This window comes from Chelon labrosus (assembly GCF_963514085.1).
Source record: "Chelon labrosus genome assembly, chromosome: 9".
Taxonomy (NCBI): Eukaryota; Metazoa; Chordata; class Actinopteri; order Mugiliformes; family Mugilidae; genus Chelon; species Chelon labrosus.
In genome coordinates, this window is record NC_140359.1 from 20,095,948 (window position 1) to 20,123,693 (window position 27,746).

The window sequence follows — 27,746 nt, forward strand, 5'->3', positions numbered from 1 at the left end:
GGTATCCAGTATATAAGTTGATCCTCATTTCCCAGGTTAAGGTGTGTACAGAATAAATCATGGTAATGACTTCAATAATGACAAAGAGTATTGGTAATTATAAGAGAGTACAATCGAAGCTGGTTTCTGATAAAAGTCTAGTGTTAATCCGCCGACAAGAACCCATTCTGAAACGTATGCAGTGCTTATTCCCTGTGGTGTTATCCTGAAAATTAGTACCTCATTAAATGGCCTCGTCTCCTATTACCCCTCAAAGCTGAGCCGCTATTCCGCCGTAATAGCATTGTTACCGTAGCGCACGAAAACAAACGATAAAAGGTAAAGGCAGTCTTTCCAGGGAATACAACATAGACAGAGAGAAAACGAAAACAAAGCAAAAAAAAAAAACAGTGCATGCTTTTTGAGACTGAATGGTTGTGGACAATATGTTTGCATGGATTTTTAATTTTTTTTGTTGTTGTTGTCGTTGTTGTCATTGTTTGTCTAGATTCGTGTTGTTAGGCACTGTAGTCACACTACCTTCGGCTACCTGGCACGTCTTTCCATCTCTGTGTGTCTCTCGGTTCAGTTCTCCCTGTCTCCTTCACTCACCGATTCTCTCAAACTGCAAGGTCATTGGTGCTTTAAACCCCCCCCACCCCCCCACGGTGGAAATCTACACCCACCCTCCCGAGACCCCCCAAGCCTTCCGCCATCTATTTTTAATACCAGAAATAACTCCCCTTGCCACAACATGGGGTCCACATGCCTGTCATTTTGAACCTCATTAAAGAGTCACTTAAACCAGTAACACTAGGAGCCGAAGGTGGACGTGCAATCGCTCCTTTGCTCCTTTCCCTGCTCTATTTCTCTCCTTCTGTCCGTCTTTCCGAACCAATTGGTGGTGGCCTATTTCTTATACAACAACCCGTCTGTGAAAGGTTTCAGAGTTTTCGGCAGAGATAACTTTTCTATCTGCTCCGTGCTTCTTTGAAAGCACAGATACGAGTCGCTCTGGAAATAAAAAGACATAAAAGCTTCCATTATGCTAAGTGACTGTGTACATCTGTGGGAGTTGAAGGAAACTGAATATCATTATTGCACAGTGAATTTCTTTGTATTTAAGTGCTAGTTTAAACCTAAAGCGTGTAGAGCCCTGCCTTGAATTTTAAAGGATCGTTTTTTTTTTCACAATGCGATTTCAGCTAATTGCAGCTGTGCATCGGTGCTGTAAATGCTGCACAAACTGCTGCAATAAACTGAATGGGGGGAGCATCTATTATGCACTTGTTATGTGGAGAAAATCTATGATGCGAGCCAAAGTTATGGCTGTATCTATGGGACGACGAGGAGAGAGAAGTATGGCACCGAGTCTCAAAAGTCTTTCCAATGCAATCTGTCATTGTTTTTATATAAGTGACGGTGCAAAATCCCCAGCTGAGGACTGTTTGATGACACCTCCATAAAAAAAAATTAATTGTTTAGAAGAAAAACGGGTCCAATTTAGCTGCAATCATTTTAACAATCGATAGTGGTAGATGCAAATGTTTATGCGAGTGTTAATATTGACTACCACTCAAACGGAACAGACGGAACAATTGCTGCCCGGCTCACTAAACGTTGCATAAAATCGCTGCGACTGGCGCCATGAAATTGCATGATCAACTTTCAAAAGGCATCGATCGTCCGTCCGTAATAGCAGGCCGCGCGGCGTCTGGTGAGAAAGTTTCAATTTAGCCGTTTGGTGAGACGTCGGGAGCGATCCAAGCGATGCGAGGGGAGGGTTTTATCGAGCAATCTGTGCGTGCCGTACGCAAAGGAGCTACCTGCTGTTTCGAAAGATACTCCCTCCACCGAGTCGCTTGCTAAAAAAACCCCTAATCCACCTTTACATACACTTTGTATTAAAGTCGGGCCGCTATCTTTAAACCAGGCCAGCGCGAGGCTCAGCAGGCTAAGGTGCATTCTATGTACATATATCTCAGTGCTGTGGTTACTTGCCTGACCTGTGCTCAAAACCATAACTCGGCTTTTCTCTTGCATCTTTCACCTTCGCACTAGGTTCCTCTGATAAATGGCGGCTCAAAATGAAGGCTTCTTGCGACCTAGCGGAACTTGATCAAAATCTTTTCCCGAAAGGCTTCTTGAGAGGTCTCAGGTCAGCTATTTATTTGTGTATGTACAGTCATGTCTATGACCTAGAGTCTTACCACTACTGTGTACAACTTTATGTAAAAGAAACTAAACAAAAAAACTCTACCCTTCTGTTGACTGGTGGCGTAGAGGCATTTCTGTACTGGAGTCTGCAATGCTATAATGCTATCTGTGTATGTGCTATGTATACAGTATGTGTGCGTGTGTGTGTGTGGGTAAACATCAGTGCTGCAAAGACATAAACGTGATGTAAAGGGATGTCAAACGTCACGGGAAAATAAGAATCACTAAGTGTCAAAAAACGGGATTTGGCATCTTAGTTGAAGGTTTAAGAGGGGGGACTGTCTCTCCCACTTCTCTAACATCAACTTTTTTTTTTTTTTTTTTTTTTTTTACTCACAGACGGAGAAAGACCACTTAAATATTTTTCTGAAAAAAATAGAAGGGTTCCTTGAGAAGCCTGCTCTTATGCCCAATACAAGCAAACGCAATCCACCCCCAAAATCCCACCCCCTATACCCTGCAGCCTCGGGCAGATTCAGGCCACGCTAGGTGTAAAGGACCTCCGGGACAGAGGGAGGCGCTATAAAGTGAAGAGTGCTGCTAGGCAGACCAGCAACGAAGCCAGGAGTGGACTTGTTTTCTGCAGGTGCGGCGCAGCGTTTGTTTCACTTCGGGAAGGCTCAGCCGGTTCATGGCTGGTATCGTCTAAAATATTTAAAAAAAAGAAGAAGAAGAAAGAAAATTAATTCAAGTCCGCTTTCTTTTACAGTGCATCACAGACACACAGATAAGGATTATGCGATTAATGTACTCTTAAATGACTGTACATTTCTGCTGTGATCTAATCGGTGCATGGCTGAGGTGTTTGGGTTCGTGTCATAAAGTCTGAGTTGCCATATGAACTTCAGTTGCTATAATGTTTCTACTGTCATCGTCAGAAACATTTTGAATTCATCTCCCAGGTGAGCTGCCTCCTGTGTCTGCCTGGCAGTGGCATCAGTATCAGTGAGCAGCCATGTGCCCGCTACACCATGGGAAAGTAGCTGAACCATGCACAGCAAAAGACAGATAGACAGAACAGAGCACCGGACAGTTGCATAACTCCACAAACGTGTGTGTGCGTGCATGTGTATGTGTGTGTGTGGTTGAGATTGAGAGTGAAGGGAAGCCGGGAAGCGGCGGATGAAGGATGAATGTTTTAATTTTCCTCCCTCAGAGAGCACAATGCGGTGATTGAGCCAAAAGAAGCTGAGAGACGGCCACTGGCGATGCAGGCAAGATAGGAAGGCGGGCAAACAGAAAATGAGGCGGGAGGAGAAGTAGGTGGGCATCAAAAAATGTCCTGTGATGTGACCTTGCTGTGCCTGGCTTTGTGTATGTGTGTCCCATTCAGGTAGCAGTTTATCTTAATCTCCGATCTTCACTTTGAGCTGATAATGCAGTGTTCTTCCAATTTCAGAACCTATTAGATCTCTTTTCAGAATCATTATATAGTTGGTTTTGTATATGTAGCTATATATATATATAAATATATATATATATAAGCAGAGGGGCAGTCTTTTCAGACCCTGAGGTGAATGAGATAACAGCATGCCGGTGATGTGGAGTGTCTCAGTTCAGTGACTGGGTTGGACTCATGTATGAAGACATAAAAATGCTGTGCGTTCTGAGCAGAGCAAATAATCAATATTGTGCTGCAGAGCCAAACAGATGCTCAGTGAAGAGTAAAGCACATTAATAACACTTGCCAAATCTACTGCTACTGTGTGAATGTACATATATCTACACCGATAGGGCATAACATTATGACCACCTTCCTAATATTGTGTAGGTCTCAACTGTGCCTCCAAAACAGTTGTGACTCATCAGAGAATGGACATGGGCCTTCTGAGGGCGTCCTGTGGTGTCTAGGAACAGGATGTTGTTAGTGGGGGGGGGGGGCTTTGGGTACTATGGATTGAGGGGAGGGGGCTCCTCTGTGGATCATCCCACAGATACTTGATCAGTTTGGGATCTAGTGAATTTGCAGGCCACCTTGTGCCATTTTCATGTTTTTTTTTTAGTTGTTCCTAAACTATTTTTGTGTGTGTGTGTCTGTGTCAGGCTGCATCCTGCTGGGGATGGCTGCTGCCATCAAGGAGTGTCATTGCTATGGGGTGGGGGTGCCTAGTCTGGTCTGGGTGGGTGGTACATATCTAAGTAACATCCATATGAATCCACGGTCCAAACTTTTCCCAGCAGAACATTGAGATGCTCAATGTTATTCAATGCACCTGCCAGTGGTCATAATGTTATGCCTGATCAGTATAAATACATACAAATAACTGATTGCACGTGTGCAGAGTCATGTAAATTGTACTGAGCACAACATACGGCCGGAAATAATGTTCTGCGATGAATTTGTAAAAGGCACTGATAACAGCGTGCTAATCTGTATATAGATGTGTGTGCAAATACACATATCTATGTATGTATTACCATGCACAATACATTAAGCACACAGTATAAGTTGATAAACAGCGATTTGTACATGTAAGCAGCAGCAACGGAAACACGACACCACTCTGGTTATTAACCTGGAGACGCTTCATGCAGAGATGTGAAAGGACGGATCACTTTCCAGACAGGCAGCATAAAAGCAGAGAGGCACAGAGCAAGAGACACATGTACAGATGTGTGGAAGTCATACTGAGAGAGGATCAAAAAAGCAGGAAGCCATACTAACCTCGTGGTTCTAATGTATTGTCTACTTTGTCGTTTACGTCAAAAACGCGGTCATGTACGCCTATAGTTTTCACACAGTTGTCTATAACAGAAAATAGGGAGAATGAGAAATCATTAGAGGTCTGTGCCAAATAGGTTAGTGACATTTGTAGTCCCCCCCCTCACCTCCCCTCTTAGCCCTCAAATTAAACATCCCAAGCAACAAAGCTCATGGCAACATTCAGATGATTTCATTTGATGTGACTGTCTGTCATACTGTTCATGTTTAAAAGAAGAAAAAGACTAAACATTTTTCTTAGCAAGACGTAGAGCAGTTCTGTGACAAATGAAAGCGGTATGTTGGACAGTGAGCAAAAAGGCAATTCAGGGAAATGACGTAATCAGAGAAGTAGGCATAAACTGTTTTGATTTTCCGCTCACTTCTACAAGCTCTCTGACAAAGCCTTTTGTTGCACGCAAACACTTACTTGATGGTCGGACGAAAACTTTGAGCTTCAGGCATGTTTTCCTCCCGTTCTCGGCAATGGTGGACGCTGGAAAGGAAAATGCAACGGACACAGGTAAAGATGGTGTTAATTTGAGACTGTGTAATATCACGTGTGCACTAAACAGCAAAAACAACAGTTCAAACAGTACTTTTCCCTAATAAAGACATCTGTGGGAATACATATTTAATTATAAATATATTTTGTTTCCTGTACAGTACAAAAAAAAAAAAGGAAAAGCTTCCAGATCGTTAATGTTGACTTTTAAGTGGATTTTCTAGGGTTAGTCATGGTTTTTGAAGAATTACAGCTTTAAAGTATTTGCAGATGTGCTAGGGAAATATCTGTAGGCTAAATGGGAGTGCTTTTCTCAGTTTAATTGCACTATTTTAGATTCCGCAGCCAGCAGTAGCTTAATAAGGATCAAGGAATTTGCATTATTTTTTTTTTTACAACAGAATACTTTATAGATTTATGTATTTTTCTCCCTATAAAAACCTCAACACTCTTCAAGGGACCTGGAGTTCACACACCGTGGATATACACTGTACGTTGCCGCATGTGTGCACGGTTTGCGGTTACTGTCAGGAAATGGATCCCTTCCTGTCAAGCCCATGGGGTGTGAATCTCTGAGCGTTACCTACCATAGCGGTCCTATCACATCCCCTAAAAATATCTCATGTGGTGAAGCGTGTGCGAAAATGTGTGTGTGTATGTGTGTGTGGTTGACCACTAATGGTGTTGTGGTGAGGCACCAGGTGCTGTCTCCTGTAGACAAGGATAGGGGTCAAACACATGTCAGCTGGAGCACGGTGGGCGAACACTGCGTGCATTCATCTCGGCGAATAGGAGAATATACAGTATTTTGAAAAAAAATATATATGGGGCAATTGTAAGTGGAAAAAAGTGTAAGCTTTTAAATAGTGAATGCTATTTAATCGTTTTTACGTTTTCCATCAGCTCCTAGCTCGCCACACTGCCACGTGAGCTGTCTCTTGGTCGTCATGTTCAATTTCCTGGGAATCAGCCTGACGCAGTGAAGCCAGGCATTTCCAAAGGCTGCCATTTTAGGATCTGTCAACTCTTCTCTAGTGAACTTTTACCTTTTACCCCCTCCCCTCCCTTTACCTTCCCTCTCTGCCAGCTGTATCACCCTCTCTTCTCGTCTGTCAGCGTGGCCATATCCATTCTTCAAAGCTCGGCTGACTTGCCTTCAACGTATTTACGGCACCCGCGCACGTGCCAACAAATGTGTGCGCGTACTCTAAACCTGCTATTGAAATGTAGACATTTAGCATGTATGCTAGCATGCGTGTGTTTAGCGACAAACAGCAGCAGCCTGTGCCGTTTGTGTACAGACATTCTATGGACAAAAGTATGTTAGATTAAATAAAGTATCGGCGAATGAAACGTATTTTAAGAAAACTGCTGAATTTCTAGCTAGCTTCTTTTGCTAGCTAGCGCTTACATAGCTAGTTCACGTTACGCCTGGAGTCGTTTCCGCTGGTTTTGACTAACTCTCTTAAAATAATTTTGAATCTCCACGGTCTAAAAAATCAAGAGCACAAACACTGGGCTTTAAAAAGTCTCGCTAATGTAAAATTTTACTAGTGAACAATACAAATAGCTTCACATGCTACGGGAGTGCCGTTTTCTACGTCAGGTTAAATGAGCAACTGGTGTGTTTGGCAGGTCTGGGGGAGGGGGTTTCTAGAGCAATAGGCAAAACAATGCAAGCACAACATTGTTTTAAACGCAAAAATATTTCTGATTCGTTATGAGACCATGGCGGAGTAAATTAGACCCTGGCAGGCCGCCATAGTGGGAAACACTGATGTCTGTTGCTCCTCTTAAATAATATTTTAACTGTTTGATTTCTTCCTGTCTGCAGAAGTTTTTATATGTAAATATCTGCTTCCATTTTATGCTGAGGAGCTCCAGTCAGAGAGATGTCTTCATTGAGAGAATTATTGACTAATAATCAAAGAAAAGACTCAGAAGAGACAGAAATCTGTTCCTTTCTTGCATGCTGCACGAACCCTGCGTCTGGTATACCCTGATATCTAGATGCCAGTTTGTTATCAAATACACATTGCATACTCTTGTGCCTTTTGTCGGCTCATCCACCCTGTATCTGTGTACCCCTTTGTCTCTCGACTTCACTGTTGCCATTTTAATTTTGTCACTCTGTCAGCTGTTATCTTTTTCTTCATCGTGTGTCATCGTGGAAGCGAGGTGACTTGAGATCAGATGCTATTTGTCACCGCTCAGTTGATATTCACCAGATGCAGAGGGGGAAGAAAGTGGAGAGAGAGAGAGAGAGGGCCTTATTATTTCGGTGTGGAGGCAGCCGATGACACGCTAATGAACCCTGGCCAACGCCGCTCACCCACTCAGTCGCACATACACACCAGTACCCACACAATTCATGCCACTCTTCTTCTTGCCTTTAGTTCTTTATGCTCCCCTTTTCAACAAGCCAAACACACACACACACACTATCTCCAGATGTTTTATCTTCATCACTGTTGTGGGCAGAGCTGAGTCACAGCCATCGACACCAGCCACTTAGCAAGGGCAGCTGATCATGAAAGAAGTATGGCCCTGATGAAAATGGCACAGAGAATGTGGGAGTCTCTGGCAGTTTGTGAAGCTGTTGTGATGTTTATGGATTTGGCCACAACATGATATTTGCCTCCTACACTTGAGAAAGACATGGGCATGAGTAATTAAAAGTAGCTTAACCAATTAAATATTGCATTTCAGTTCTTTCTGGCAGCAATCATAAAAGCTCTCATATCAAAGTGACCATACTGGCCATACTTTTATGTCATTTTACTAATGTAAGAGACATCTAATAAAAGATGTCAGCTGAGCTTTGACACGGCCACTGTTCTGATAAATAGTTCAAATGGTAGACAAAGGAAAGATCAAGCTTTGGCTCCACATTTCCTTCCTGACTGCAACTGTTCATACACTCTATTTGATGAGGATTCCTCCACCCGGGCTCAAACTGTCCACACCACTGCGCGTTTATTTTGGATTAACAAGCCGCTGACGTCCTGCTTATTGTCCTTATAGGCCGCAACATCAACACTTGCTATTCTGGTTCCCTTCAGCCCCACAACCCGTAACCATCAATCTATCCAGCCTGAGCAAGTGGCTGCTTTGAAGGACGGCGGCCCTGAAAAGATGACCCCAAGACGGGGCGGGCGGGGTGAGGTCGAGTTACTGCTCCGTGCCCCCGTCCCCTGCCCGGTAACGTCCAGGCTCCCTCAGTACACTGCATTATGCATCAGCGTTAAGGCAAATGGAATGAAGCGGAATCCAATTACGGAAGAACAAACAGGTGGGCTCAGGGAAGCTTAGGAGCAGCATTGTTTCAATCACAGCTCAAGCCGAGCTTTATTGCGACTGTAATGTTATCTTAAAAACACACTTCCTTTGTATATCAGCGGACGGTTCGCATTCCAGGTGAGAGGACATAAAGTGTCGTGATAGCAAGCTGAAAGCCAAGTTTAAGTTGGCTAAATGCTCTACGGTAGACAATATCAGGGTCGCGTATTGATTTCTTATCCTTCATTTGGGCAACGTAATGGCTCAGCTGTAAAATAATACTGCAGGGTGAGTTTATATTTGTTAAAACCGGTGTCATATGGGGTCTTCTCATAGTCACTGAACCACTGCCAAGACGCGTCAACACGGCTATGAGGATTAATACAGTTTGGCAGATTAACAAGCAACACAGCACAAGTGGATTAAAATCATTTGTAAGGTGAAAACTGTAATTTAATTTTTCACGCTCATAGGACGAGTATATTTAGAATTCCCTTATTTGTGGTTCATTAAATAATACTGAGCATACATCATCTAATCATAAACTTAGACACCATATTGCTAACAAGTCAAGCCTCGCACAGACTTGTACAACATCATGTGACCCTGTAACATTGATAGCATGCTGTTAGCACGCCTGTAGTCGGCGTCAGGTCTCCAGCTGGCTTTAATAATGGTGCTGTAATCCTTAGATCCCTGCTTATTTGCTGGAAGGGATGGGTTAAACTGAATACCCAGCAATGTTGTGTCCAGCATTCCTAGTTAGCTTATTCTGCCAGCTCACTGAAAAACAGCCCGCTGGCCTTGTCTCTCATTTACCAGGATTACTCATGTGGATTACGCCGCCCAAACGTAGTTAGAGTGTAGATCCAGGAGTCTGAGTTTACATAAAACGCCGTCCAAGACAGAGGACACACATAGAGAGACACACAGAGAATTACTTTCCCGAAACGCTATACCATCTTCGAGACGCGTTTCTATTTAAACAGAGCTGCCAGAAGACGTTTCTTCTATCACACACAGAAGAAAACCTTGAGTTCAACAGATGTGAGTAATTATTAGAGAGAGACAGACTATTTACATGACCTCCCTGATAAGTAATAGTAACTCAGTGCAGACGATATTAAAAAACGCCCATGAAGATGAATGGGAATCGTTCTCACATTCAACCACTGACAAAGCAGAATACTTTTTCACTTAAAAAGACAAAAATATACACGATATATGATAGAAATATTTGAGATCACAGACCAGCAGATACAGAATGTGTATGTGTGGTTGCCTGTCTACGCAAATGTGTGTGTGCGTGTGCGCGGAAGATGGAAGAGACTATCGACTGAAGAGGCCCATTAACCAGATGCTACTAGAGCGAACACACAATAGGAGGGAATGAGGGAGCTGGGAGGAGCAGTAAAACGAGGAGGACTTGGATTGAGGGAGCAGAGGGAACATAAACTCGTCCCCCCTGGTGATAGCTGGCCTTTTGCTCTTTCCTCATATCTTTCACTCTCCGACAAAAGTGAACCAGAGTCATTTCTTATGCCACTCGTGCTGAGGTGACAAGGTCACGCCGCCAATGAGGAAAAGAGCGAGAGGAAGAATAAGCTAGTTGCAGTCAATGATACCTAATTATACATTGGACTAGTTTCCTCACACTCCTGTGTATCAATTCAATAATGTGTGGATACAATTATTTCCTTTTCTGTTGTGTCAAAAGTACATCCAGCGTTGTAATTTCGTGAAAGGCCACATAATGATGCTTTAACAAATTACTCTTGTCTCCTTGAAGATGAAAAGCAAGTGATTGAAAGTCTGAAAACCCTTCAGTTTCATCAACTCATTCACGTCTTCATACTCGCATTACAATAAAGCTGATGATTTATTAATCTGTGGGGGAGTTCGGCATTTTAAGGCAGCCACGGAATAATAAATCACTGTGCATAATAATGTTTCATTGCTGCACTTAGTGTATCACATATAATCATAATAATATTCTTATGGCTTAAGTATCCACCCACTGAATAAGTGGGGAAAACTGTGTGTGGATTGCAAGAACAAAAAACAGCAAATACACGAACAACAACCAGTTAAAGTAATTATCTGTACAGTACTGTGCAAAGGTTTAAGGCACATTAGATGGTTAGATTTTATTCTTAATGAAATGAAGAGGAAAATATCCTCTAAGCAGCGCAACGAAGAACAAGGAGTCCTGCAACAGATGCCAAGGCGTCCACAGAGGCCTGATCCCAACATCATTATGTCAGTCCTGGATTACATGAAGAGACAGAAGAAAGGGAGACAGCCTAAATGGAATTAAATCCTCCTCACTTTGCTTTTAGTCAAACTTTTACACGGTACTGTATATGTTAATGGTTTAATGGCCAAGGATAGAATGTCCTTGTCTTGGTGATAGTGAGTTATAATCAGCTCCCGAAGATGGCTGTTAGATGCGTGAATCATAATAGGGCTGAGAGGAACCTTGTGCCCTTTGAATCACAGCGCTCGCATGCCCTTCTCTCCTCTGATCTCTTGGCTTTTCACAGCCTCTCTGTTTTTTTGGCAGGCATAGTGATGACTACTTTGTTGGCGGTCAAACTCGGATAACTTGATTAGAGACTTTTCTCTTGTGCCTTGCTTTCTCTGGGCTGTCAGCAAGTGTGCCATGACTTGGCTCGTCGTCTAATATTAACCAAGTCTGGCCAATGGGCTTGCTTGCTCGCTGGTCGACTGTTTTCAATTTATTTTTTTTTAAAAAAAAAGAGCACTCTTGAAATTCCAATGAGCTTGTTAAGGCCAGAGCAAACAGTTTGTGATACTGGATGTTCTCAGGAGCCGGCAGACATACAGTGGATGGCAAATTTAAGAACTGTGTGTTTTAGTAAGGACTTAAGGCACTATGAAAAGCCAGAATAACCTTGTTTTGGAGTGAACACTACTAGACGGACAAAAAAAACATTCTTCCAAAAGTTAGTCCCTCGTCTGATGTTTTGATGGTGGTTGTGAAGAGCGCAAAACACATCGCTCCTTTCATTAATTTGGTTTGACGTGCTGCTAAGGTCACCGCACTATGTGATTTTCATACTCAACAATATGAAGTGACTGCTTGACCTCCGTATTCAAGTATTTGCATTTGGATTTGCCACCCAGGTATTTATTTTGTACCTTGAAATCTGGCAGGAAAAAGAGAAAAAACACATAAATGATAGAAGCAAGAGAGACAGAGGGAGGGCACTTAAATAAAGCGCACTGCCGCTGAGAGCTGCTAGAAGCAGCCCCCCCCCCCCCCCCAAAAAAGTCAAAAAATAATCTCTGCAGAAATTAAGTCGGTCATTTTTTTCACTGAGTCATTATGCCTTCACTTGGTAAATTTTAAGTGCGCTGGTGGTCATTGCGGAAATTATTGCTCCGTTAATAAGATTTCAGGGCTTATAGAAGGCTTTGATGTCTGCCGTGTGGCTATTAACTGACCGCCGTGATTGGCAGTTTGTGCGCTTGCGGCTTTCCCGGACTCCCGAACTCACCCTGCCTCCGAATTTTGGAGCTTGTGCAGAATACGTAGGGGTTTTTCTTTTCTCCAGACATTCAGTCCCACTGCAGACCTATTAAGGTTTCTAGTAAGCTGGTGTTTGCTTTGGTCTGAGGCAGTGAGGTGCGTTACCGGAGTGCGAATAAGACCACCCTGCACTCCTCATTTGGAAAGTCCTGGCTCCGAACAGAAAAGACGTTAACCTGCGAAGATTTCAGACTGGCTCCAGTGACAACCAATGTGTGACACCAGGCGTCACTACATCCATCTCTATATGCAGTGTATGGTAGGGAGTACTGTACTCGGGTCCAAAAAGAGAGACGAGATGAAAAGCGGAGACAAAAAATGATGTAGTAACGAGGGGAGACCGAGGTGGCGGAATGTCTATCCATCTGTCAGGATTACGGTAATGCATTCCAGACAGTGTGCATCTGTGTGCCTGCTGTGTGTGTCTGTCCACGTTTATGTATGCATTAATGTACACGGGTGCACGTGTGTCCGTGCAAGTGTGTGGCTTTTCCCTCACATTACTCCGTGTAGTCGGATCATTCCTGAATGCTGATGACAGGCCTGATTTTTCATGTGAACGGATGAAAGGCCTGAGTTATGATGGTGTCCATATGCAGGTTCCGCGCTCGTACCGCAAATGGAACAGCACTCACTCTTTATCATTATTAGCAACCCTCCCATAGCTCCGGCAAAACACAGGCTGCGTGCAGCATCCCCCTGCCTCTATTTCATTTGTCCATTAATGCCATTTTCCTGCTGCTGCCTCTGCCTGCTCCGTCTCTCTACCCCTTTGTCCTCTCGAGAGGGGCTTGAAGGAGCGTGGTGCATCACAGGATTTATGATCAATCACAAGGCAGCTAATACTCCATGTCTCGTGGAAGCTGTTTGAGCTTTGCGTGCATGTAGCAGTCCAGTAAAGCAGAATAAGGCCATATGAAATGTTTTGGAGCCTTATAAACATCAAAAGCTTTTCTTGTATGTTAGCTTGGTGTTTATGATCAGCCTTGTGTTGCAGTGGCGTTTTTGCATATTGCCCCGGCAACTGCAGCGTGATTGGGACCTCACTGAATATTTTCATTTTGTAATCTAACATGGGTAGAATCATCACAATTCTCCGGGTTTCGATGGCCATTTAGCACGTGCTGATTGTACGTCAGCCGCAGACTCTCCTTAGGAATCTGCGTTTCTGTAATCTCACTCTTATTTCTTTTTCTTTCAGCGTCGGACCCGCAAATTTCTGTCGAACGATTCCCGCCACAAGCGAGAGACAAGGGTGTTATTGATTGCATTTTCAAGTCACACGCCAACAAAACCTTTCCAGCCGCCCGATCTGCCACTGCATGACCATACCAAGTACTTTCCTATCTTCCACACATCATCCTACATGCCTAAAAATATCATAAGTCTGCTCACTCATCTCTTACAGTGAGCTGCCACTGATATTGGATTTCTGCCCTTTTCAGATTAGAATCGCTCAAACACAAGACTGTGGATCGTGTCCATATTAGAAAAACGTGCTCGCATCAGCATTCTGCGAGATGGGTTTCACTTAAACCAAGGATGCAATGTGAACTCCGACCTAAGAAGTGCTCCCACTGTCCTTGCTTTTCCCGTCCGTCTTTCACGGAGATCGACGCGTCGGAGTTGTAACTCACTCGCTGCGTTTTCCAGAATTGCTTGCATATGGGACCAGCATTAGATTACTCCGCTGCCTGCATCTCGCTGAATCTTAAATTTTACATCCTTAATGTATTCCTCTGTTAAATCATCCCCCCTCTGTTCTCCCTGTCAGTCTGTTTTACGAAGACCAGAGAAAACAGCTGGTTTATGTCTGCGGAATAATCCAGCTCCTAACCAACTCTAGTTTTCTTCCTGTCTTCAATTACCCCCCTCAGATGGAGACGAGGGGCTGATGCCAACAAAAATGAAGAATTATGACCTCCATGTGAGTGAATTCCCTGTGTCCTGCGAGCGTTGATTAAGCTGCTTCTGTTGCTGAAGCGCATGACAGCAGAACCCTGTCTCCTCTCTCTTAATTCTATCAGAGATGCAACAAATCAACCCCTCGACCCGCATCCAACTCGCGGGGCGAAAACACCATTAACGGGCATTTTCTCCGCAGGAATATGATTTGACATCTTAATTTTCATCTGCAAACAAGAAAGCTAATCAATCACGTCACCGAGGGCAAATCTTTCATCCCCCCCTCAGTCCCTGCGGTCATTTGGTTGCGGAAAGTTAATAGAGATGAGGAGAAGATTAATACACTGACGCTGTGTATCAGCACTATTCGTATATAAGGCCTCTGCTGTTCTGTGTACACACGTTGCACGTAAACAGCGGTTACTCTAAATGAAAATCTGACAAATCGCTGATTGCAAGTCAATTTTCTATTCTCAGCGAAACCGAGAGAAGATGATAAACTGTCATGTCTCAAGCGCAGGAGCCACCTCGAATGCTAACCTCTGCCTCGTGTGCTCGTGGATATAGTGGCCTCTGCCTCGGGACGCATGGACGTTTCTGTTAAGCACAGGTGTGCAGCACAGCCAGCGTCAGTGGGTAATGATGCACACCATTCCCACTGTTAGCCACGCTACACTAGCATTCACACAACGCGAGCAAATGGACTACAAGGGCGAAGTTTGACTCTTTATGCTCAGCTGCAGATATCCTATTTAATCACCCCATAGTAGAAATCTCATTTTTATGTAGGAGCTACTCGTAGCCACCGTGCGTAGGGTTCACACCGGTACGCTTACTGCGAGTTGTTATGCCGTCGACCTTGTATCAATGAAAATTAATAAGCTGCTAAATATTTTAAAAATGAAAGCAATCAGTCACTAATTATGGTTTGAGATTCATTATTTAGACATTCGGCCTGGGGTACTTTAGCATTTCTGTGCACAGTCAGAGATGATAAGATCAGCATTTAATGATCTCCGTGGAGGAATTGGGTAAATTTGGGTTGCATAAGAGCAGGCAAGGCCATGCAGGAGTTTTGAGTCCCTCACAGTCTAATTAGCATTTCAAGTGGTAGACTTCATGAACAGTGACGAGTCATTTGGATCATACCGCGGTCCCACGTCACATCAAAACCGTCAGTGTTCGCTATATTCCGATAGCTGACAGCGATCCAAGATTGGACTGAGCGGCGCGTGTTGGTTCACGTAGCAATAGCCGCAGAACTAAGTCAACTTCTGATGCCTGAAAAACGAATCAAACCCTTGTCAGAGCTGATACTTAAGTGTCCTTAAAAAGATGCCGCCTGAGCTTAGAGCCAGAGTTTAATCAATGTTTACCCACTACTGTGAAGAATTAGACAGAGTCTTCATTCTCATTAGCAGCAGTAATGAGACTGGATGTCATCACAAGGTAGCTGGCAAACTGTTGTTGTAATAACCGTCAATTCAAATATCAGCAAGATTGTTTCATAGTTGAGTAGGCACCACATCTCAGAAATTATGCTGGACAAAGTATTATGACTTTCAAGAAAAAAAGAGCTAAGCAGTGTCTTCACTTCATTAAATAGCAATGGTGTTATTAGACACTGACAAACTGCTAGAACTACACCACGGAAAACGTTCCAGCGGAAGGCGTTGGAGTCCATCATTACGATGAAACGAAGGAATAATGTTGCACTAAAGGTTGTTAAATCTGCACAGCAACTTACCTGCCCAGCACGCTCTTTGTTACTGAAATAACACGCGTGCAAGTCCTGTCACTCTTAATGTTACACTGACACTGTTTTTCTCTCTGGGGTTCGACTGCATATTGCAAATTATCCTGTGGCTGTAATACCGATTTGGCTATTTTCTCTCCACGCTTTAATTGCTACATTTAGCTCTGAGTGATTCAACATCAAGAAGAACTCTTCAGTAGGACAGATGCTTAACGTGCATCTTTTGCGGATGTTTTCCTTCTTACAGCTTCTTTGAGGTACCGTGCAAACTCAGTGTGTAAGTGTACAATACGTATTTGTGTGTGTGGAGTGTCATTGCTATGGGATGGAGGTAGGGGTGCCTCGTCTGGTCTAGGTGGGTAAATAACATCAACACGAATGCCAGGTCCAAAAGTTTCTCAGCAGAACATTGTTTTGTCACAAGATAGTCAATGTTATTTACTTCTCCTGTCAGTGGTTTTAATGTTGTGGCTGATCGCACCAGACCGAAATGATAGCAAATAATATGTGTTTCTGCCTGATGCTGTAAAAGGTTTTCAACAGGATGAAACTAAATGATTTGCATTGCAACTTGTGGAGGTCAAGTAATGGATAAACATATTGTTTGCAACACTCAGCTGAGTCACTTCACCATATGCTAGAGGCAAACGAAGTAATTCCACAATATACTTTAACAGACGTTTGTGAGAGTGCAGGATTGTCCTGACAATCAAGTGAAGGCGATACTTGTCCAGAAGTTGGACCTGGTTTGGTGCTGTTAAATAATAGACCTGTGCATGTAATCATACGGTGAAACAAGGGAAACACAACTTGCCTCAAGGGTTAGCTCCAGTTGACCATATTATGTTAAGAGTGCAGTAATGAGATTATATCAACCTGTATTTATATGAGGTTAAAGTAAAATAGAAGTGATGTAAGTTAATGTGATCTGAAAAATCTCCCGCACGAAGACGATTCCCTTCTGATTATAGTCGCCGCAATAGAGACCAATGCCGCAGATGAATTGACAGACGTAGCTATGATGTCCCTATCGCTCTTCCTCACCCTTTACATACTATCCACTAAAAGAGATCGTCCAATCCATCACCAGTCATCTCCCCTGCTCCGCGTGGACATTCACGCCGGACACAATGGGAGCGGGGAAATCACATGTCAGATGACTTCATGGTAGATGACTTTAATATCCGCCACAGTAGCCAGTGAGGCTATACGCTAGAATCACTCAATAGCCAATGAAGCCGCGGGCCACTAAACCAATATGGCGTGCTATAGCAGAATGGATGTGTTCCATGGAAGCCCTGTCGGTCGCAGTGTAATTTAATCCAGCCCTCAGGACAAGCATTTCTCAACAGAAATGGAAGAAAAAAAATGTTGGAAATAGCGATTTGAGGGAGTGGATGAATTTTATAACCCCGCACTAACCCCCATCTACGCGCGCTAGTTTTTATTTTTTCCCCCTCGTCTCATTTAGTATGACTGTCAATGCAAATTGGCTGCGAACGCAAAGGGAAATCTGGTTTCAGACAAGCGGCCAAACACCTGGTTGTTGAAAGGCCTCTGGAAAAGATTGAGGCTATTTGTTTTGCAGACAAGCTCGAGAGAAACAACGGCTATTTACCATGGAAACAACGTCAAACATTACAGAGACACATTTAAGAAAATTATTTCTTCTGTTTCTTTTTCTTTTTTTAATTCCGTCCCTAACGCTGTGACGGAGCGAGGGGAGAGAGCATGACATGTGAAATGAATAAAAGCCTAGAAGTCTTGGCTGGCTGTCAGGTTAACTGCATCGTAAAAAGGTGCCAATTTAGAAAGCAGATCGCACCGCGTACGTAGAGCTCGGCTTGGTTGACGCTCCAGACTCTTTCGGCGCCTGTTGACAGCTACCTGGAGCTGCATTAACACCGCAGGACTGCAGGTTTATAAATAAACATATGCTGATATAGTAGAAGTGGAGTGTGTTAACTGTCACCCTACAAAAACAAGAGGGAATTCATATTGATTTTTTTTTTTTTTTGTCATTTATTAGCCCGGAAAGTGCACAAACGCATCAAGCTTTCCCTCAACGGCGGAAGTAAGAATGCACTGCAGCGCACGGTTTTGCAGAGACATAACTGTGTCTTATTTTGTAATAATCAGTGTATCCCTGTGACAAATGGGTTTTGAGTCAATGGCGGCAGCGAACTACTGACAGCGACTCCTCCGTCTCCCGTGTGCATGAAGTCTGCGGTGGAAAGGACGAACTCGACTCAATTCCACTCTATCACCTTGCTTTGATAAAACCTAATTTCCCAGGGGCTTCAACTTCAGATGAACTCAGTTAGGCTCAGTTCCTAAGCCAAGTAGCAGACAAGTTAACATCTAACACGAGCTGAATACAAGCATAACATAATACAGAGAGGAGGACGCTTGTTGTTGTTTTTTTGAGAGATACGGCGTTTTGAGGCACGGGAAGCGAGCAGGAACTTTCAAACTGTCTCAATTTAACTCCCCTGCGAATTCCATGGCCATTTTAGGGAAGAGTTTTCCGTGAGTGATGAGAGCAGTGTGAAAAGCTGAGCTGAAAGCGGAGCATGAATGTGTCTGCTCGGATCACTGTTACGCCATTCCGTGTGGTGAGGATGAGAAAACATGGCTCCGTTGTATTAATAGGTAAACTTTAGGTCAGGAAAGGGCCAATCTTGGTTCGGAAGTCGGATTACTTCACTTCGCTTCGCTTAATAAGTACTCATATGATGTCTAACTGTTAAGGAAGGGAGTGCATGTCCTTTTTTTGACAACGGTTCATCCGATCTACTTCACACTCGGCGGGGGTATCGCTGGGGACCCTTGGAATTGCAATTCTGAGCGTGAAATCATTTTGAAGATGAGTCCTCCTACTGTGGTCAAAAGTACTTTTCTGTTATGATTTCACAACTGTTATGTTTTAAATAACGTCCTCAGCAGGCCTTCGTGATCAGGGGGAGTTGTCAGCGTGCTCAGTTTCATCTTCAGTTTCTTTTTCTCCATTATTCAGCAAATACGACACAAACCAGGTCCACTCTGCCTTTGTAATTGCTTAGATAGTCTTAAATTCAACTTGCTGCTACATGTTGTCACCCTGTTACACAAAGCCTTTTAACACTGTATGCCAACAGCCATTTATGAAGTTTGGTTTTCATATAGTTATCGCACATAATTACGTTTTTATAAGCTGTATTTGTGCTTCCAAAAAAAAAAAAATACACAGCCTATTACACCCCTCTTCTGGTATAATAGCAACACATCCATCCACTGGGTAGAAGATTCCAGGTGCAGGTCCTGGCAGGAGTGTGTTGGTAGTTTGCCAAATCCCAAATGTGGTGCAATCAGTTTGTGTGATAACAACGGTAATTGGGCAGCCCAGAAACACAATGTTTGATTTGTCTTTCCCTTTACGCAATTTGTGTTGGTGATTTCAGATCTTTAGGTGACGGGAGCTGTGAACGTGCCAGAGAGTCGCTTTGGCTGCGCGACGGACGTACGTGGAGGAGAAGCAGCGTTGCTTTCGCTTTTGACATCACACTCTCTCTGAACGCAGCGTGCCTCTCTGCTCTAAAGGACATGAATATGTAAAACCTGGGGCTCATACATACTCATTGCAAGGGGCTGAAAATTGTTCGTGTGAGGTTTTTCGGCCAAATGACATGGTTGCATTGTTAGGGGTCGCAACTATGTCATGGCAGGTATATTGCTCAAGTTTAGAGGATACAGACTGTTGAACGACAAGTTGTGCGGACAAGCAGTTCTCAAGTAAGCCCTGAGTCGCAACTTCCCATTCTGCATGGGCACATTTTGAATAAGCAATGTATTATTCAAATAATATTCACTTAATGTTACGTTACTACTGTTCTTTTCTGTCTTATCTACAGCTGGGTGACAAATTAAGGTCATGAGAGGCTGATTTTGACTTTCGGTAGCCCAACACCTTAATAACTTTGGGGCCTCCTTTAATTTGTGAACCATCTGTAGATCTTTTATATTACAGTGCAGTGCAATAAAAGCAGTTACTCACAGATGTAGTAGTATTCTCTGCCCGGTCTGAACTCAAAGCCCAGGGAGAAGGGGGTGAAGAGCTGGAACTTCTCCGAAAACTTGAGCGGCCCGTTCGGGGAGTGCGGCCTGTTGCATTCCCAGCGCTTAAAGCCCTTGGCGGTGTGGTCGCACGTGCTGTAGCCATCGTAGTTGACCATGTAGAGGACGTAGCGCTCTGTCCGCTCCTCAGGCACCGTGTCTTCATAGTGAGGACAGTAGACGTCCAGGTAGTCGTTTATGCACACGTCGATGTGGTAGTCTCCACGGTGGAACCTGGTTGGAAGAGAGACGGGGAAATGTTAACTTTTTCTTTAATATAAAGTATAGACCCCTTTGATTCTGAATGACTTATATATATATATATATATATATATAGAGAGAGCGAGAGAGAGAGCAAGAGATCAAAAGTTGCTCCTAGAACTTTTCAAATTTAATCTTCAGTCGACTGTGTTGCCGCATCGACAGGGCTTCAGTTGTTATGGATAAAAGTTCATCCGAATCCAGCACGTACACACAAAATGCAGGTTAAATCTCTCAGCACTCTTTCGGTTATCATGTGGAAATTTACAAGCACCAACAGTCTCATCCTCTGGCTTCAATAAATTTGGGTGGGTTGGTTTATCTATAAATCTATCCCTGCAACAGATATTTACTCTCTCTCATGCACACACCACACATACATCTTGTGAATGATGGCAAACTGAAGTATCCAAGTCTGGGAAGATACGCTTACAAGAAAACGGCTTTTAAGACTCGCAAGATGACGGAACAAAAAAAGAACAAAAAACATTTATTTGAGGAGGATTTTTCCACCAAAAATAAAGGGGGGGGGGGGGGGAGTGCGAAGCCGAAGCCGAAGTCGTCACAGGGATACAGAATGGCAAGACGGCCCAGACAGTAAATGTCAGGATGGGAAAAATACAGGGCCTGGCTGTCTCTGAGGGCTGAGCAGCGAGGCATCTTTACAGCAGCAATGATCTAGAACAGGCCACACAGGGTCAGAGGGCCTCAATACATACAGGGAGATTCATCAAAAGGCCACACACTGTCACAGCCTAGCGTCTACACACCCATGCCCACACACACACACAATCGGAATTTATTCTCGCACTTTCATCTGTGGAATTTTCACAGCTATCAGCGACACTTGTGTTTTGAGTGTTCTGGCTGATCCAAGGCGGTGTGACCCTAACGTCGGGGTCACGGGAGGGGGCGGAGACAGAGGAAACGTTGAACACCTGTAAATTTGCTAGGGATGCCCCCCAAATTAAGCACACACACTGGAAGCACTCTAACAGGGATGAGGTGAATCACAAAGGTCCACACACACACACACACACACATGGTCGGTGTACCGGCCTCATTACACACGGACGGCAGGTGGTGTGAGCTTACATCTGAGACCCAAGTCTTAAATGTTATACAGCCACAACCTTACAAGAGTTTGGACAAAAACTTTTAATTGAAAACTGCCACTGCTGTCTATAAGAAGGGATCCTCCAGCGCCGGGACGCACAAGGGGCAGGGCGTACGACAGGCTGCAATAATTTCATCCTCGGGACTCTGGAGTCTCAGGATTAACATACTGAAGCAGCACAGTGACCTCTTTCCTCTCGCCGTGCAGTCTTTTCTGTCGCACTCTTTTAAAGAAACAACAATGCATGGCCCCTGAAAAAAGGTGGAAGGAGGTTATACCGAACAGCGACTAACAGATGAACCCAATTTTCTGTAAAATACCAGCGAATAAAAGGATTAGCATTGATTTTCGCTAAATGTCTCCGACACATATGCTGCACAATATGATAAACAAAAAAAAAAAAAAATCTCCCTTTGTTATCCTCCTTTTTGCAGTCACTCCGTCTCCAGCCACTAATTTGCTTTCTCAATTCAAGACCACAGTGCGATGTTAGAGCTCTGCCTCCAAAAAATGGATTTTCCGCAGTCATTGTTCATCAATTGTTGTATATGCACTGAAAACACTCATCCTAGGCTTGGCTTAGCTCAGTCTGCAGTGTGTCCGGGAAATAAAAACTAAACAGAATTGCAACGACGGCGCAAACCTGACCACTTGTTTTGAAGATCAAATAGCAATTTGAGCATATTCTGGTTCTGCGAGCCTTCACTTGTCACTTCATTTATGTCGGTGTAATGGAATGATTAACGTGACAATCGGGCAACAAATTGGACCGAGCCATTTCTCGTTATTGCAGTCATGTGCGTCCTCCGGCTCTGCTCTTGTGCGCTTATGTGCATGTGTTTATATGTGAGCATGAGCTAGCATGAAAATGTTTTTTTCTGTGTTTACCCGGGTAGAGTAAATACCAATCCGAGGGTGTTTACAACCAAGGCATGGAGTAGCTCATCTGTAACATTTCGTTTAAAACATGTCTGTGGAGGTCCGGGATGGGCCATGCATCTCTCTCACTGCTTTAAAATGTCACTGACTTAATGGTCACATCCTCCCATCCGCTCGCCCCGGCTTCTGTTCATGTGTACTGTGTGTGTGTGTGTGTGTGTGTATGAGCGAGGGAGAGAATTAGAGTGTGTATGCGTGTGTGTGTGTGTGATGTTTCAGCTGCCCTTCTCTCCCTGCCTCAGCAGTCAGAATAGTGGCTCGTGGCTCTGACTGCAAATGAAGCAGAGGATGTTTGGGTGAGTGAGCACATAAAAAGGGACAGGACACGCATTTGTAACATGTAAGAGACTCAGTCGCACACGAACACGCATATGCAACAAACACACATCCAGCGCAAAAAACCAAAAAAAAATACCCAAAACAAAACAAAACAAAAAAAAAACGCGCGCACACGCCCACGCCCGTACGCGTTATCAGTTGAGTGAGCTCCCTGGCACATTGGCAAAGGAACAGCAGTGAGACAGCCAGAATCTGCTAATGGCACCGAGTGAGAAAGAGAGTGAGGGTGAGAAAGCGACAGGGAGAGAGAGAGAGAGAAAGAGAGAGAGAGAGAAAAGGGACCCGGTTCCAAAGGGGTGGGTGAGGAAATACAAAAAAAGAGACAGCAAGACTGAATACTGCAGATAATACTGCCAGGCTCCTGATGAATCCACATCTTTCCAGGAGTTATTTAACCGCGCGTTCATCATTAATGGAGATTGCGCTTAGACTGTATGTGCGTGACATGGGAGTGTGTGCAGCCTATCCAGAGTCTACCCAGTGAAGGATTGCCATCGAGACGCGTTCCTGTGTTTTGAAAGAGGCTGCGTTCGCCGTCCTTAGAAAAACCCTGCTATTCTGCGGGATTAAAGCGTCTCCCCCGCGTCTCCAGCAGACGAGAGGAAAACTTTCCTTCACCGTGAACTGGACGCGTGTTGTTCAAACATGCATCAAGCGTCTCCGCGTCGGATACACGAGCACGTTTCGCCGATGTAATATGAATTAAGGCTCTGCTCGAATCCAGAAGAGTGAAATATGGCCAGGAGAGACAATAACACTGGGGTCAACAGAAGAGAAGGATTGCAAAAGCAGTGCAAGGCCAACAAAGCTAGGGGGGTAAAAAATAAAATAAAATCCATAAATAAATGAAAATGTAAGCTGAAGCTGCATCAAAATGTTTTCCATGTATCATCAGCACGGAGTGTGGAATGTCTCTAGACTAGCTTGTTCAAAAAAGGCTTAAAAATATGAAATAAACCAACTAATAAAACACATTTCGGCCTTTATTTCGTCTTTAAATGTTAAATGAACGATCAGCTTAACAAATACGAGCAGGAGTTCAGCTCTCAAATAGTTGCTTCATTCGCCCGCAGACATGTGCGACACCTAACAAACGGGTGTCACTTGATTGATTGGGTTTATCTTTTCGTAACACTGTGTTTATGGCTTTAAATTAAAAAGGAGGAGATGGCTTATGGATTTTAAAGTGGCCGTAGGTGTGCATGTGAGTGTGAATGTCGGCCTCTCTGCGTTAGCCCTGCGATAGACTGGCGACCTGTCTAGTGTGTACCCCGCCTCTCGCCTGATGGCAGCTGGGATAGGCTCCAGCACCACCCACGACCCATCACAGGACAAGCGGTTACAGAAAATGAACGGATGAGACGGCATATATGATGGGCAGACACGTGGAATAGATGCTAACGCAGCAAAATCCATACACTGATATTTCTATTAATCTTCCAAAATAAGTGAGAGCTAATGCTAGTTAGCGCCACCCCTCTGTGACATATGTCTGGCAACGTCACGGGCGAAAAGGTTTCCCGTTCTTGTGGGGAAACTGCAGCGGCGGAGAATGCCAGCGGATGTCTTCGAGCTGTAAAATAGGTAATTGAGGAGCAAACTTGGATGGCGGGCTAATTGTCAAATGGTGATAATTACATGTCTTTGTTATGCCACAGCTGTCCCACTGAGCCGTGGGTCACACAACACAAAGCTAGGGAAATCAGCTGGACAGCGAGCGTGGGTGCGTGTGTGTATGTGTGTGTATTCGCCAGTGAGTAAGTGAGAGGGAGAGAGATAATCTTTATTACCAACTGATTACATTTTCACACCGCCTCCTCAGGCCCTCGCAGTTAAAACTGAAGGGCCAAGTATTGCCGGCACGCACGCACACAAACACACTTGCTCATGCAAACACAGAGTCACAAACAGAGAGAGTGAGTTTGGGAGAGCTGGAACAGTGGAGTGAATGCAGGGTAAGGTGGCACACCACTGCAGTCGCTGATTGGCTCATTTCCATTTCAATTACACAGCCCAGTGACATCGCGGCGCGCGCACTCGGGCGCACGTACGCACACACTGACAGAGAGGCAAACATACGCGCGGCTTCATGTGTGCCCCGCGCGAGCGCCGCGCGCCTGCACACACTGTACCCTGCGCACTCCCAGCAGCCACTTCTCCGAGCTGCGCATCGGTGGCTGCAGACAGAAAGCAAGGAGGACAGGGAGAGATAGATAACCTGAGCGGAAGAGAAAGACAGAAGGAGGAGCAGAGAGCGAGAGCTCGGTGGCGGGCGGAGGCAGAGAGCAACCCAAGTCATCTAACCAGTCGAATGAGTGAGATTCAACAGAAAGAGGGACTTTTCAGTGTGCTGCTGTGGCAGAGCGCGTCTCTAAACACTACCACGCAAAGGTGTGACCCCGAAGGAAGAGCAGGCACTGATCACTAGCACAGCACATCAGTGGATTAAAAAGATTTGTGTATTCAATGTTTTGCTTCTTTAGTAAAATTTTAAAAATAATCTCTGGATAAAACAGTCTTTTTACTTTAAGGATGGACAACAGATGAATGTCCAGTGACTCACTAGGGTGTCAGGGAAACTTATACCAATCAGGCATAACATTATGACCACCTTCCTAATATTGTGTAGGTCTCCCTTGTGCCTCCAAAACGAATGTGACTCATCGGAAAATGGACATTGGCCTTCTGGGGGTGTCCTGTGGCGTCTGGCAACAGGATGTTGGTAGTGGGGGGTCTTTGGGTCCCATTGGTTGAGGGGAGGGGCCTCTGTGGATCATCGAACAGATCAGTTTGGGATCTAGTGAATTTGGAGGCCAGGTCAACATCCTGTGCTGTTCTTCATGTTTCTGATGTGCGCCTAAACCGTTTTTGTGTGTGTGGAGTGTCACTGCTACGGGGTGGGTCTGGTCTAGGTGAATGGTACGTGTCTAAGTAACATCCACATGAATGCCAGGTCCAAAAGTATCCCAGTAGCACAAGATGGTCAGTGTTACTCACGTCACCTGTAAATGGACATAATGTTATGCCTGATCGGTGTATGTGTAAATAAATGCCCGAAAGAATCGCACTTCGTGTTCTTTAGTTTACAATAAGTGTAGAGACTGAAGCACCTAAGCTCTGCAGCCAGCTGTGTGCATTACAAAGTCACAGCCCCCATCTACCTCGGTGTGAAAGATCATCTTTGTTTGTCTCTGCCTCTTTCCCTCTGTTCGCGGTGTAATTTCTCGCTCCCCCCTCTCTTCCTTGATATTTTTTTTCCGCCTGCCTGAGTTTCTCCGTCTGCCCGGTCCCGCTCGCGACCCCAAATCAGATCTATTTACATTATTTCACCTCTCCCTGTTGAAATTCATACATCTGATATATTTTCAATTCAATATCCTCAGGCAATGTTCCGTTGCCTGATAAATCAAATCACAGTAACCTAGAAACTAGAAATGCACTGGGACCTTAAAAGGCAAATCTGTTTTTGTTTTTTTTTCCCCTCCCAACTTTCTTCCTCTGCTCTCTTTCGAGTATGTGTATACGCTTATGCGGATGTGTCCGTACGTGGGAGTATGTTTCTGAAGTGAAAGATCATTTGTTGATTTTGGTCAGGAGAGAAAATATGTTTAGCCAGATGAACTCTGACTGAACCGCGCTAAAGGCCAATTCAGGAACCTTTCAACACACGAGCAACAAACGCACATCGCAAACACTTCTCGGTATAGTTTGCACAGTTGTCTAATTACAGATGATTGGTTTGACTGCGGATGAAAGGGAGCAGGGCGGCGGAAAGAAGTGACAGACAAAGAGAGGCTGTTGCACTTCATCATTCATTCTTGTTCTTAACGCCCAGCGAGAAAGGGATTTGGCCTTTGAGGGGGCGATATTCACTTTGTCGTTACTGATGGCAGAGGAATGTGACGGGAAGAGGAATGAAGAACTGATCACCGCATCGACTATTTCCACCCCACAATCATCTTTATTCATTCATTTATTTTCTGTAACCGCTTGTCCTCTGGAGGCGGGGGCTGGAGCCTATCCCAGCTGTCATTGGGGCGAAAGGAGGGGTACACCCTGGACAGGTTGCCAGGCCCACAATCATCTTAACCGTCAGAAATTAAATTCCACACCAGTCCACCATTTCAGCAATTTGGGACCTTGAGATGGAAAATGCTTCTTCTCTTTGTGAGGGGGACTGGCAAGGAATGGCAACACCAGCTTCTTCATATTACAGCTCATAATACGCAACTATTTCTCCACCGGTTTAACTATTACACAGACCAGGCAGCAACAACCTTGGCTCAAATTGGACTTGAACACGGGTCAAGATGAAATTTTAAAAAGATCAGTTAAACCTTCCTAAATACTGACGTTAGGTCTGTATGCACAGTGTAAAAATTTAGCCTTGCATTTTGAAATTTGGTTGCAGCAAAGTCTAGACGCCAGGAATGACTTCAATTAGCGTATAGTAATGATTAAAACTCAAATGAGTTTGTAATGAATCAGAATGACCTTCTCTTTCTTCACTTGTTGGCTTGGTTCTGTCATCATCTGGACGTTTTTCAAAAGCCAGAGTAAACAACATCATTAGGATAAGAGACACAACGCCCAAAATACTAACGGTGAGGTAGAGAGACAGCTATGGAGCGATGAAATCAGAGGACGAACATGGAGGAGGGGGGTCAGTTAAATGTGCGGGTTGACAGCCGCGTTCCTCGCTGGCTAACTGGCCGGTGGGCTAACAACACTGGAAGGGGTCCGGGGAGAAGACACGATGACATCAGACGTATAGAGTGTCGCGGTTTATTGGTATTTCCTCCGGGACGAGATGGAAGGTTGGGGTTGGTGCATGAATATAGGCTTATTTTAATATATTTACACAGGATAGCTGCTGGTCATGGTGCATTTTATTGTATCCATCTGCCGTAGCTTTATGGAGGCTGTACCCCAGGCTCAGAGCAGGTGGTCAGCCCTGTATAATATACCGACTGTCAGCAGTGAGGGACACGGGGACGTACCCATGCATTCCTTCATCTCTGCTTCTCACATCTAGTTTCGTTCTTCCATCTTGAACCCTTTGTCCCTTTTCCCCATCACGCAATCCCCTGCCCCCTGTTCTCC

General features: G+C 44.4%; 1 protein-coding gene across 2 annotated transcripts in view; it reads right to left on the bottom strand.

Moving 5' to 3' along the window:
- Positions 1-693: 693 nt before the first annotated feature.
- efna5b (ephrin-A5b) overlaps positions 694-27,746 on the bottom strand; it is a 92,026-nt gene continuing 64,973 nt past the window's right edge. Inside the window, exons 2-5 of one of the 2 annotated variants that reach the window (XM_084552233.1) lie at positions 19,929-20,221; positions 5,328-5,393; positions 4,862-4,942; positions 694-2,841 (exon numbers count right to left, since the gene is read on the bottom strand). In XM_084552233.1, coding sequence (XP_084408359.1) covers positions 2,717-2,841; positions 4,862-4,942; positions 5,328-5,393; positions 19,929-20,221 — 565 coding nt within the window. In that variant the 3' untranslated portion in view covers positions 694-2,716. The remainder of the gene's footprint in view (positions 2,842-4,861; positions 4,943-5,327; positions 5,394-19,928; positions 20,222-27,746) is intronic. The other variant, XM_084552234.1, reaches the window with a different exon arrangement.